This window comes from Arachis stenosperma, chromosome 3 (genome assembly GCF_014773155.1).
Source record: "Arachis stenosperma cultivar V10309 chromosome 3, arast.V10309.gnm1.PFL2, whole genome shotgun sequence".
Taxonomy (NCBI): Eukaryota; Viridiplantae; Streptophyta; class Magnoliopsida; order Fabales; family Fabaceae; genus Arachis; species Arachis stenosperma.
The window spans coordinates 66,841,487-66,855,006 of NC_080379.1; the positions used below are offsets into that span (position 1 = coordinate 66,841,487).

The 13,520-nt window shown below is 36.9% G+C and overlaps 1 protein-coding gene and 1 non-coding gene across 2 annotated transcripts; one reads left to right on the forward strand and one right to left on the reverse strand.

Annotated features, from left to right (window-relative positions):
- Positions 1-509: 509 nt before the first annotated feature.
- Positions 510-7,886, reverse strand: LOC130966219 (uncharacterized). Its single transcript, XM_057891003.1, has 2 exons — positions 7,557-7,886; positions 510-539 (listed from the first exon to the last, which is right to left on the reverse strand). The coding sequence occupies exons 1-2, from the start codon at positions 7,884-7,886 to the stop codon at positions 510-512; spliced, it is 360 nt and encodes a 119-aa protein (XP_057746986.1).
- Positions 7,887-10,557: 2,671 nt separating this feature from the next.
- On the forward strand, positions 10,558-10,661 carry LOC130971167 (small nucleolar RNA R71). Its single transcript, XR_009082402.1, has one exon. It is a non-coding gene; the product is annotated as a small nucleolar RNA R71 (small nucleolar RNA).
- The last annotated feature ends 2,859 nt before the right edge of the window (positions 10,662-13,520 follow it).

Consider the following 13,520-nt stretch of genomic DNA (forward strand, 5'->3'; position numbering starts at 1 on the left):
AAAATTTCTGTTTATATATATATATATATATATATATATATATATATATATATATATATGTATATATATATATATATATATATATATATATATAAACAGAAATTTCTAACAATTTTTTTATCTAAAATCTAATATTTGAGAATATAATTATATATATAATCCTGTATTTTTAATTAAATTAGTTAATTATTATAAAATAAAAATAAATACATATATAATAATACCATACAATAATCTTTAAATAATAAAACAATTATACAGAAACAAAGTATAATTATATAATGAACCAAAAATATTGGGATGATCATAAATTTGAGTATTCATACATCTCAAAGTGGAATAAGTATACTCATATAATGCACTTAGAGTTTACTACTAATAAACTAGAAAAAACAAAAATATTATATCATATAAATCTATCTTAGCTTCTAATAAAAGACATCATCATCATCAACCATACATCGTCTTTCAATTTCCATCTTTGTCAATAAACCATCATGATAAGCATCTCAATCTTCACTCGCATCTTCAGAATTATCCTGCATAATTATATAAAAAAATAATTATAATTTGAAAAAATTCAACAAGAAAAAAGTAATTAACATATTAATAACACCTACAATATCTAAGCGCCATAGCATAATTCAAACTACTCATCTTTTCATATCACCAAAAACATAAAATAAGAAACAAAACCATACTATGCTTGAATAAAAAATTAAATAAACCAAAGTGTTTTGCTTTAAAATAACAATCACATTCAGGGGATACTATATAAGTCACCATAAAGGACATAACTAAAAAACCGACTAACATAACTTCAATTCATACTAAATGGGAACTAAAATCAGAAACTCAAGTGCATTGTGCAAGTGACAAGCAGCGTATAATAACATTTTTCTTCTTTTTTGATTTTAACATTATAAGAAGCTAAAACTTTGCATAAAATTACATAATGAAAAAACAAAACCAAAAAAATAAGAAAAACCAAAAAAATTACAGCTTCTACCCTGATAACAATAATAATAAAATTACATAATGAACCAGAAAAATCAGAAAAACCAAATCACAGCTTCTTCAATTTTAGTTCAGATTAAAAATATTTGGCATCCTCCTAAGTTCTAACAAATAAAAATTTTAAACTCAACAGTAGATATTCAGAATCCAAATTAACAATTAACAATATATAAACAAATATTAGGGAATAAGAAAAAACTAGTCATACCATATTTATGTTTGGAATATGTGTTGATCCATGAGCGCTATTCGCATCAATTGGAGAGTGTTGGGCATTTTGTAACAAAGCTTCAATTTCTTCTGGCCTCATTCCAGGTTCAGATCGTTGAACTAGTAACTTAATCATGTTTCGCAATCCATGAAGGTCAGCCTCTTGGTGCTGCTATTTGGCCTTTATGTTTCCAAGTTCAGCCTTCAAAGATGTGACTTCCATACTCTGGTTTTTTCTTTAGAATTCAAAAACAATTATATGAGATATTCATTAAGCTTATTTGAATGGCATTACTTAGCATTCTAAATTCAATAACCTATTGACTATTGTAGCTCAAATCAGGAACAAGCAAATGATCAAATAGTTGGAATAAAAAAAATTAAATTCGCATAGTATCTATACTAATTAAATCTGACAACAGCCCAAAATTTAAATCCAAACCATGAATCTCACAAGGAAAAAAGAAGAAGAATTCAAATCAGAAAAAACCAACAAGTTTTGAAACCAACATGGATGCATCTAATCACTTCCAGAGAAGTCAACAACGCATGTTAAAAAATTCTAAACTCAATCCACCAAATTGTTCGCATGATTAAATTTTTTAGAGAAACTCTATTTCACTCTCTGCTTTTTAACTGCTTAAGCTCATCAATTTGCTTCAGCATAAAACATCTAGATTCATATATTTCATTAGAAAAAATATTTAATAAAAAAACACAAAATTGGCCACCAGATTTCTGAATAAGTTCATTTGATCAAGGAAAAATACAACAAAGTCGATGAATTTTCAAAGTAACAACAACCCCATTCAGCAAGTAACATAAATAAAAGGATACAAATTTAAGTTTTAATAATTTTTCAAGCCATTAAATAATCCAACAATGAAATGGGCGATAAGCTTGATCACAGAAAAGTATGAACTGAATCGAAATGTAGCTAAAAAAATCGCAAGCTAAGACAATAGAAGAATGGACCTAGGGTTTGTGGCGAACGAACCTACAACAATGATTTCTCCTACACCGGAGTTCATCAATTCATGAGTTCACAGATTATTGTACCAAACCCCTAAATTGAAACCCTAAAATTGGAACTCTACCCCTCTTAAATTTCAGAAACCAAATGAAGGTGGATGCATACCTTCTCGACGATGGTGATCGAATGAAGAGAGGCTTTCCGTTGAGCGCAGCGTCGTCCTGATGTGAGCGCACAGTGAAGAGAAGCGGCGGTATGTTGAAGACGAGTGATGGCGTCGTGAGTGGTAAAGATGAGTAAGTGCAGAGTCTTCCTGGAGTGGTGAGTGGTGAGTGGTAACGCCGATAGTGGTGAGTGGTGATGACGGAGTCTTCTCTTGGAGTGGTGAGTGGGTGAGTGGGTGAGTGCAGAGTCTTCTCTGTTTTGGCGTAATGAGGGGCACGAAGAAAAAGCTAAGGGCGATCGAGGGTTACGCGTGCGTTCGTTTCATCAAATTTAGCTGTGTTTAATTTTTATAGTATTTTTTTTTTAATAGAGTTTAATTTTATATTATTATTTGCTGTAAAGTGAAAAAAAAAATTTACTAAGTGTTGAACTTTTGATTTAAAATACATTAAGCATCATTTTTAAAGCGCACCTGAAACCTGACAAATAAGTTACCTTTTAAAAATGTACTCTTTGGTATAAAAAGTGAACCCATACCTCTTAAGATAAGGCTACGTTTTATAAGTGATATTTATAATATCTAAGGAGACACTTTTCAAGTGATGCCACAAATGTGTTTCCTATTCTCCTATGAAAAGGAAACACAGAGAAAAGCATAGCCTATTCCTAGAATAGGCTACGCTTTTCAAATGTAGTCTAAAAAAGTGTGGCTGAATGGGTGTTTTTCTTGTAGTCACTTGCAATAGGCTAACCCATTCACTATCTGAGATGGGGTAGATGATATCTGCTTCCAATAGTCTGGTCACTTCCTTCTTGACAACCTCCAAGATGGTGGGATTCAGCCTTCTTTGGGGTTGACGAACAGACCTTGCTCCCTCTTCTAAAAATATTCTGTCCTCAAAAACTTGAGGGTTGATGCCTACTATATCCGCCAAGCTCCACCCAATTGCTTTCTTGTGTCTTCGCAGCACACTAAGCAACCGCTCCTCCTGTTGGGCTGTGAGTTCCCTTGCAATGATAACTGGAAGCTTCTGATTATCCTCAAGGTAAGCATACTTGAGGTGGGGTGGAAGGAATTTTAACTCCAATTTCTGCTCCTGATCGGGCACTGGATCGTCTGGAGCCAGTGATGATAGCATAATGTCCTCATTGTGTTCAGAGGGGTTCCCCACACTTAGACCTTGCTCATTGTGCATCTCTTCTACTTCTCTTGGTGAACTGCAGCTACGGTTTCATCAATGATGTCGCATTGGAAGATGGAATGGTCTTCCGGCGGATGCTTTATAGTCTCATTCAGATTGAAGCTCACTGCTCGGCAGTTGATAGCCATAAACTTGATAGCTACGATTTTAGGAAATTGCACGATCGGCAAAATTCCTTTCGGCAAGTGCACCGGTTATCGTCAAGTAAAAACTCACAATAGAGTGAGGTCGAATCCCACAAGGATTGGTTGAGTGAGCAATTCGGATTAGAAGTGTGTTTTAGTTGAGCGGAATCAAGATTTAGATGAGAATTGCGGAATGTAAAATTGGCGGGAAACGTAAATGGCAAGAAATTGAAAGTGCGGAATCTTAAATTGCATGAATTAAAGAGCTAGAAGCTAAATTGCTGAAATTAAATGGGGATCGGGGTGATTGCATGAATTTAATTGCAGAATGTAAAGAGAAAGTGGTAGATCAGAAATGGGGAATTCATTGGGTTTCAGGAGATATTGAGATCTCCGAATCAAAACATCTTTATCCCTTCCTCAACCAATGCATTCATTGAATTTTGCTTGGCAATCTTATATGATTGGATCCCAATCCCTTGGCTCACCAATTCTCTCTAAAAACAAACAAATTCCCAATCCCTTGGTTTAAATGTTCATAAGAAGAGATGATGCTCGATCACCGATTATACCACACAGTTTCATGAACCACAATTTGGTAGGATTACATGTCACAATATCCATCCAAACCCCAATCCAATTCACTGTGAGGAAGCTTCTCTAGCATGAATCATCCATTCCTTTCCCAAGGTTCCGAAGGATTCCAATTATGGATAGTTTCTTTCCCAAGACAACTATCCAATGGAATCAGATCGAGAAGCTTTCTAACAAAATTCAAGAGAAAAGATTGAAGAAGAAGATAAAAACTATTATTGATTCATTGAATTACAATAGAGCTCCCTAACCCAATGAAAGGGGTTTAGTGAGTCATAGCTCTGAATTCAATTCCAAAAGATGAAAACTAGAAAATTGATCCAAAAGTTCCCCGTGTGTAAAAGTCCCCTACTAACTTAAATTCTATCCTATTTATACACTTTCTAAATTGAGCTTCTGTTGTGTTTCTTGGGCTTTGAGGCCTTTCCCTGATTTCCTTTTGCTTTGGGTTTATGATCCATAATCCTGATGAGGCTGCTGATCCAATTCTACAACATTCATTGAGCCAACTTAGTGATAATCAAGTAATGACACATGACTCAACAAATTGAAATTCCAGACTCATCAATTCTTCAGGCCCAATCCCATAAACCATGATATTCAATTGGGTTTCACACCAGAGTATGTTTAAGTTAAAGTTTGTGCTCAAATGCTAACTTAAACTGCAATATCTTTGGCCCAGAAACCTTTTCAATTAGTGGCGTTTAAGTTGCAGTTTAAGCTTAAACTGCAACTTAAACGTTGGACACTCCTGGAGGTGATATAAGTCGAACACGTTTAAGCTTCAGTTTAAGGTTAAACTGAAGCTTAAACGTGGAAATGGAAGAAGGCAACCCTGGAGTGTGGAATTGTCGAACACGTTTAAGCTTCAGTTTAAGGTTAAACTGAAGCTTAAACGTGGAAATGGAGGAAAGCATCCTGGAGGGTAAAGGTCGAACACGTTTAAGCTCCAGTTTAAGCTTAAACTGGAGCTTAAACGTGGAAATGCAAAACGCAACCCTGGAGGAGAATGTCGAACACGTTTAAGCTCCAGTTTAAGGTTAAACTGGAGCTTAAACGTGGAAATGGCTCCCTGATGCATTTCATTTCTGGCGTTTAACTTCCAGTTTAAGGTTAAACTGGAGGTTAAACGCCACTTTCAGCTTTCATGATTTTGGCATTTAATGCTCCAGTTTAAGCTTAAACTGGAGCTTAAACTCCACATGTGATATTCAAGCTTCTTTTATTGATTTTGTTGCTTCCTTGCCTAGCCTCTTCTTCCCTGAAATCATCCAAACAACTGCATCAAAGTCTTGCAAAATTTCATGAGAAATCTTTCATTCATAGCATTCAAGTAATATAACTAAAAACTCATGAAATTTGCATCAAAATCATACTGTTTGGATGGTTCATTGCTTTGTTATTCATTTAACCATTCTTGGTTACTTTAAGCTCAAGAAAATGCATAAAACAACTAAAACTAACAGAAAAATGCTAGTGAAACTAGCCTAAGATGCCTTGGCATCACAACACCAAACTTAATACTTGCTTGTCCCTAAACAAGTCCTGAGTTATTTGAGAAGAAAGTATGAAACAGAAAGCAATTACATTGGCTATATTAGTAAGCACTTGAAGTTCATCAGAGGGGTTTTATGCAGAAAGTTGCAGCATCACTTTTTCATTCTTATCAGGTAAGATTATCACTTTTTTATTGCATCCATCAAACACTGCTATGGCCTCTTGTTATTCTTATGTCCTTGGCACTTTTTCCTTCTTTGTTTTTCTATTTCTTAGAGCTCCTTTGCTCCTTGTTTGCTCAGTGTCATGTGTTGCACAAGCCTTTGGCATTTTCTTTTTCTTATCAGTGCACTACACATATCCACTACAGGCATTTTAGTTCACATTTCTTCTTGAGACATTGGTGCCCAGCACCTCTTTGTGTGACTAAATGTTTTGTATTTAGGTTGCTCTTGATAATGGACTTTTGGTTGATAATCCCGGGTTAGTTAACCCAAGTTACCAAGTGTTGAAACACTCCTCAGAACCTATTCATCCAAGCAAATCCTTAATACATAAACACCACAGGCATTTGTCTCAGAAGTTCAAACCATTGGTGCCTAGCTTATTTTCTCAAATTTTTTTTTTGCTTTTTGGTTGCCCTTTTTCAGTGGCTTTTTCTTCTTCTTTTTCATGGCCAAAGACATTTATTCATCAAGATCCATAGACAGTATTCAAACTTCTACACAAAAAATGATAATTCTACACTCAATTTCCAGTGATCTGACTAAACAATCAAGCATGCATACCACCACTTAATTCTACTTGATTTGTCACTAATTGAGCCAAGTTACTTTTGTTCAAACTTTTCTTTTATTTTTGGAAACAGAACAAGCATGGCAAGCATTTGTTTAAGAAGGTGAAGTTATATCCAAACATCTAGGCATTCACTTTATTCAAAGTAGTAAACCAACACTCATACTAAAAACTTCACATTCCAGAAAGATTCAACAATTACAGTTTAAACCAGAACAAGCATGCTTTTGTTTGCCTTTTAAAGAATGGTCAAGGAACAACACCACCTTGTGAAATTTCTTGTTTTCTCTTTGTTGCCAGGAAACAATTTGATTTCTCCTTCTTCTCCTAGTTGTTGCTTCATGTTCTTTCTAAGATCCTTGTTTCCTTTCCTGCAAAGAGTGATGAAGTTGCTTGCTTCTCAAGCACTTGAATGGTTAGCTCAACTATGTATGGGCAAGTGTCCGAGTCTTAAGTTGGTGTGTGAACACCAAACTTAGTCTCCTACTTACTCCTCTGCTCTTTGAATCCTTGAATTCTCCTTGGAATGAAGTTGCTGCTAAGGATTTTAAGCATTTCTGTGATTGCTTAGAATGGTTGTTCCTTTCATATAATTCAAAGGTTGTTGTGTTCAGTTGATCTGTATGGTGGAACACCAAACTTAGAGTCACACATTCCCCTTTGAATTATTGATCCACGAATTCATTGTTTGGTGTGAAACACCAAACTTAATTCTTTGCAATGCACAGAAACTACTTCACCTTTTTATTGAAACAAATAAAAGAAACAGCAAAGGAGTATTACCTCAGGATGGGTTGCCTCCCAACAAGCGCTTCTTTAACGTCATTAGCTTGACGGTCAGCTTCCTCAGTTGAGGTGATATTTAACCTTGTCCTTCTCCTCCACATCTCCCAAGTAATGTTTGAGTCTTTGACCATTCACAGTGAAGGTTCGTTGTGACTTTTCTTCCATGATTTCTACTTGTCCATATTGGGAGACCTTGGTGACAAGGAATGGTCCAGACCACCTTGATTTTAGCTTCCCTGGAAATAGCTTCAGCCTAGAATTGTAGAGCAATACTTTTTGTCCCTCTTCAAATTTCCTTAGGGCTATGTTACTGTCATGCTTCTTCTTTGCTCTTTCTTTGTAAATTTTGGCATTCTCATAAGCTTCAGCTCTGAATTCTTCCAACTCTTGAATTTGCAACATCCTTCTTTCTCCAGCAGCTTTGCTGTCCAAGTTCAAAAGTTTCAAGGCCCAGAATGCCTTGTGCTCCAACTCCAGTGGCAAATGGCAAGCTTTTTCATATACTAGTTGGTAAGGAGACATTCCAATTGGTGTTTTGAAAGCTGCCCTATGTAGAACCTATGCACAATTACTCAAGAGGGGGGGGGGGTGAATTGAGTAATGCAACAACAATGAATCTTTTTGCGAAAGTTAAAGACAATATACAAAAGCGTTATTGTACTAGTATTTTTCCAAGAGCTTAACTCAATTGCTAAGCATTTATAAGGAGCTTTTACTTTCCAATAAACACCAACTCAAATAAATTGATCAAGCTTTTCACCAATCGGACTTAAGCCACTCCTTAAGTACTTACGAAGCTACTTTACGATCACAATTTATTTGCTTAAAGGTAAAAGACAATAATATTGAAGAGATGAGTTTGGAGAGATGCAAACGCTATTTAGAGTGGTTCGGCACAATCCTTGTCCTACGTCCACTTTCTTTCTCAATCGCAATTGAGAAGTTCCACTATTGCCAAGCTTCAAGGTGCTCGCGCAAAACCTTTTACAATCCGAGTCCTTAGTTTCTAACACCTCACGGTATATGATCACCACTCGTATACTAACCCACTCCACTTAGATATACCTTCTCTAAGATTTGCCTTGAGTACTTAGTATACCTCTTTGGTATCCTCACCGACTATAGTGTTTATAACTCTTGACTCAACCTTGGAGATCACACTCCAATTTACAAGGTGTACAAGAAAACAATTCTCAAAGAATTGTTGAGATGAAATGAGTGCTCTCTAGAAGAGTGTGTGATTACAAGTTTAGCACTATTGAACCAATTGATATTACTCTCTGAAATTGTGTATTATATCACTTAAAAATGTGTAGAATGAAAGAATATGAACAAGATAGTTTTCTAAAATCAAAACTTATGAAATAAGGCTTCAATCCATCCATTTATAGATTCCCAAACCTTAGAAACGTTGGGGAATTAATGGGATGGAGCATTTATGTCAAAACTAGCCGTTTTTTATGTTTTTGAATTATTTGCATCGATGCATAACACTTTGCATCGATGCAAATGTGTCTTTGATGCTGAAATTTGAATTTTCAGCTAGGTTGCATCGATGCAAACATCTTTGCATCGATGCAACAAGTCGTTGCATGCTTTGCATCGATGCAAGATGAGTGTGCATCGATGCAAACCTCAAAGAATGGCTTAAAATCACTTCAAAATGCTTAGGATTGATCTCAAACTTGTTGGAGTCAATTCCTATGCTTTTGTACCTTTGAAAACAAGTTTTTAAACCTTTTGGCTAGCATCGAATTGCAAGATGTGCATCAAAACATTTTGTGAGTGTGTGTTGAGAGATTTAGCAATTGGTTCTTAACAAGAAGTTACCTAAGTCCTAAGACTCTATACTTGTCTTCAAATGTTGTGGACTTGAGTTTCTTGTTGTTGTTGTGTTGCTTTCAACTCTTCATTCCTCAACGTTGAATGTTGGTTGATCTTTCAATCATGCTTGTTCATTCAAGTTGTTTGTTGGTTTGTCTTTCATGTCGTTTGTTTGGTTTGTCATTCATCAAAACCTATGAATACAAACTTCGCATACAAGCAACATGATTTACATCCTATATGCCCAAAGAGCATCATCTAGCTTAATCGACCAGTCCTTCCTTGAAGTTCCCACAGTCTTTTCCAGGATTCTTTTGAGTTCCCTATTAGATATTTCGGCTTGCCCACTTGTCTGTGCATGGTATGGTGTGGCTACCTTGTGTTTGACTCCATATTTTAGAAGCAATGCCTCTAATGGTTTGTTGCAGAAGGTGTAAAAGATTGTCCTTGTTCCTTGTCTCTCACATTTTCCTTTGCTTCATCCTCTGTGGTTTCCCTTGAGATCTCCTTTAACTTCTTTCCACTTCTGAGGGTTATGGCGTTACATTCTTCCCTTGCAATAGCCTTGGCAGCATGAGAAACGCTTGGCCCAGGGGTGTGCTTAGACAAATACCCAATTTGACTTTCTAGCTTCTGGATGGCAGCTCCTTGGTTTTGCAAGTTAGAATTTACTTCTTCCTTAAAGGCTTTCAATTCGGTTATGTCTTGACCCATGGTTGCAAGCATTCTTTCTATCCTGTTTAATTGATCTTGAAATTGTTGGTTCGGATTAGGTTGGGCAGGCTGATTATTTTGGCCATGATATGGTAGTTGGGAGTAAGTGTTTTGTGTGGCTTGGTATGATCTTTGGTTGGAGTTTTGATATGTGGAATTGTTATGTTGGTTGGGGTTGTAAGGTTTGTGGTTTTGTAGTTGGGTTTGCTGGTTTCCCCACCCAAAGTTTGGGTGGTTTTTCCAGCCTGGGTTGTAAGTGTTGGAATGTGGATCATATGGTTGCCTTTGTTGATTTCCCACATAATTGGCCTCTTCCCAATCACCTCCTTCATTGCTTACCTCCTCTTGATCTTGTGTGTGTATTGCAGCCACTTGATTTGTTTCTAATTTCCTGGTGAGCTCTGCTAGTTGCTTGGCAAACACCTTGTTTTGGGCTAGAATTGTATCAACATGGTTCAGCGCCATGACTCCCTTAGTGTTGTGTCTCTCTGAAGCATAGTAGTACTCATTCTCAGCCACTGTCTCAATCACTTCAATGGCTTCTTCCACGGTCTTTTTTCTGTTCAATGAACCTCCTGATGAATGGTCTACAGCCTTCCTTGATTCATAAGAAAGTCCATCATAGAAAATATGCAATTGCACCCAGTCATGGAACATGTCTGGTGGGCATTTCCTTGTCAACTCCTTGAACCTCTCCCATGCCTCGTAGAGAGTTTCACCATCTTGTTGTCTAAAAGTCTGAACCTCAGATCGAAGCCTATTGACCTTTTGTGGGGGGTAGAAACGTGCCAGAAACTTGCTTTCCACCTCATCCCAGGTGGTTAGGCTCCCCCTTGGGAATGATTCCAGCCACTTAGCTGCCTTGTCCCTAAGTGAAAATGGGAACAAGAGCAGTTTATAGGCATCTTCCTGGACTCCATTGGACTTCACAGTGTCGCAAATTCTCAGGAATTTTGTGAGATGTTGGTTTGGATCTTCATTAGCACTCCCACCAAATGAACAATGATCCTCCACCAGTGATATTAGCTGTGGTTTGAGTTCAAAATTGTTGGCCTGAATGGGTGGTTTCTGAATGCTGCTACCACAATTCCCAGAGGTTGGGTTTATGTATGAACCAAGAACCCTCCTCTCAGGAATGGCATTGTTTCCATCAGCTCTCTCATGGTTGTGAACTTCTCTATCCATGTTGAGATCTAGAGCTTCCTCAAAATTGTCCTCAGATTCTCCTTCAGATTCTTCTTCTCCCAGTACTCTCTTCCCTCTTGCTTCCCTTCTAAGTCTATGAAGGGTCCTCTCTGGTTCGGTGTATGGAGGAGTTGATGTCTCTCCTCTCCTACCTGTCATACAAGAACACAGCACAGGCAACAAACAAGTGAAATACTCTTGGTTAATGGAAGAGTATGGTTAGAGGAGTTGAGGAATTAATTCAAATAGTTAGTGAGTCAGTGAGTTAGTTGCTTGAATTTAAAGGCATAAAGAAAGAAAGCAAGTAACAGAGTGCAAAAATTAAAATTCAACAAGTAACTTGAACTGAATTAACAAAACAAGAAAAATGCTCAATCTAGTTAACTTCCAATTTGAGAATTGTCAATCGAAAACCAATCCCCGGCAACGGCGCCATAAACTTGATAGCCATAAACTTGATAGCTACGATTTTAGGAAATTGCACGATCGGCAAAATTCCTTCCGGCAAGTGCACCGGTTATCGTCAAGTAAAAACTCACAATAGAGTGAGGTCGAATCCCACAAGGATTGGTTGAGTGAGAAATTTGGATTAGAAGTGTGTTCTAGTTGAGCGGAATCAAGATTTAGATGAGAATTGCGGAATGTAAAATTGGCGGGAAACGTAAATGGCAAGAAATTGAAAGTGCGGAATCTTAAATTGCATGAATTAAAGAGCTAGAAGCTAAATTGCTGAAATTAAAAGGGGATCGGGGTGATTGCATGAATTTAATTGCAGAATGTAAAGAGAAAGTGGTAGATCAGAAATGGGGAATTCATTGGGTTTCAGGAGATATTGAGATCTCCGAATCAAAACATCTTTATCCCTTCCTCAACCAATGCATTCATTGAATTTTGCTTGGCAATCTTATATGATTGGATCCCAATCCCTTGGCTCACCAATTCTCTCTAAAAACAAACAAATTTCCAATCCCTTGGTTTAAATGTTCATAAGAAGAGATGATGCTCGATCACCGATTATACCACACAGTTTCATGAACCACAATTTGGTAGGATTACATGTCACAATATCCATCCAAACCCCAATCCAATTCACTGTGAGGAAGCTTCTCTAGCATGAATCCTCCATTCCTTTCCCAAGGTTCCGAAGGATTCCAATTATGGATAGTTTCTTTCCCAAGACAACTATCCAATGGAATTAGATCGAGAAGCTTTCTAACAAAATTCAAGAGAAAAGATTGAAGAAGAAGATAAAAACTATTATTGATTCATTGAATTACAATAGAGCTCCCTAACCCAATGAAAGGGGTTTTGTGAGTCATAGCTCTGAATTTAATTCCAAAAGATGAAAACTAGAAAATTGATCCAAAAGTTCCCCGTGTGTAAAAGTCCCCTACTAACTTAAATTCTATCCTATTTATACACTTTCTAAATTGAGCTTCTGTTGTGTTTCTTGGGCTTTGAGGCCTTTCCCTGATTTCCTTTTGCTTTGGGTTTATGATCCATAATCCTGATGAGGCTGCTGATCCAATTCTGCAACATTCATTGAGCCAACTTAGTGATAATCATGTAATGACACATGACTCAACAAATTGAAATTCCAGACTCATCAATTCTTCAGGCCCAATCCCATAAACCATGATATTCAATTGGGTTTCACACCAGAGTATGTTTAAGTTAAAGTTTGTGCTCAAATGCTAACTTAAACTGCAATATCTTTGTCCCAGAAACCTTTTCAATTAGTGGCATTTAAGTTGCAGTTTAAGCTTAAACTGCAACTTAAACGTTGGACACTCCTGGAGGTGATATAAGTCGAACACGTTTAAGCTTCAGTTTAAGGTTAAACTGAAGCTTAAACGTGGAAATGGAAGAAGGCAACCCTGGAGTGTGGAATTGTCGAACACGTTTAAGCTTCAGTTTAAGGTTAAACTGAAGCTTAAACGTGGAAACAGAGGAATGCATCCTGGAGGGTAAAGGTCGAACACGTTTAAGCTCCAGTTTAAGCTTAAACTGGAGCTTAAACGTGGAAATGCAAAACGCAACCCTGGAGGAGAATGTCGAACACGTTTAAGCTCCAGTTTAAAGTTAAACTGGAGCTTAAACGTGGAAATGGCTCTCTGATGCATTTCATTTCTGGCGTTTAACTTCCAGTTTAAGGTTAAACTGGAGGTTAAACGCCACTTTCAGCTTTCATGATTTTGGCGTTTAATGCTCCAGTTTAAGCTTAAGCTGGAGCTTAAACTGGAGCTTAAACTCCACATGTGATATTCAAGCTTCTTTTATTGATTTTGTTGCTTCCTTGCCTAGCCTCTTCTTCCCTGAAATCATCCAAACAACTGCATCAAAGTCTTGCAAAATTTCATGAGAAATCTTTCATTCATAGCATTCAAGTAATATAACTAAAAACTCATGAAATTTGCATCAAAATCATACTGT

What these genes read in the sequence shown, in the direction of transcription:
- LOC130966219 (XM_057891003.1), bottom strand. Translation starts at nt 7,886, where the DNA reads ATGTCTCCTTACCAACTAGTATATGAAAAAGCTTGCCATTTGCCACTG. An exon ending in GACCATTCCTTGTCACCAAG is followed by an intron (nt 540 to 7,556) that starts GTCTCCCAATAT and finishes ATAATTATGCAG; the next exon opens with GATAATTCTGAAGATGCGAG.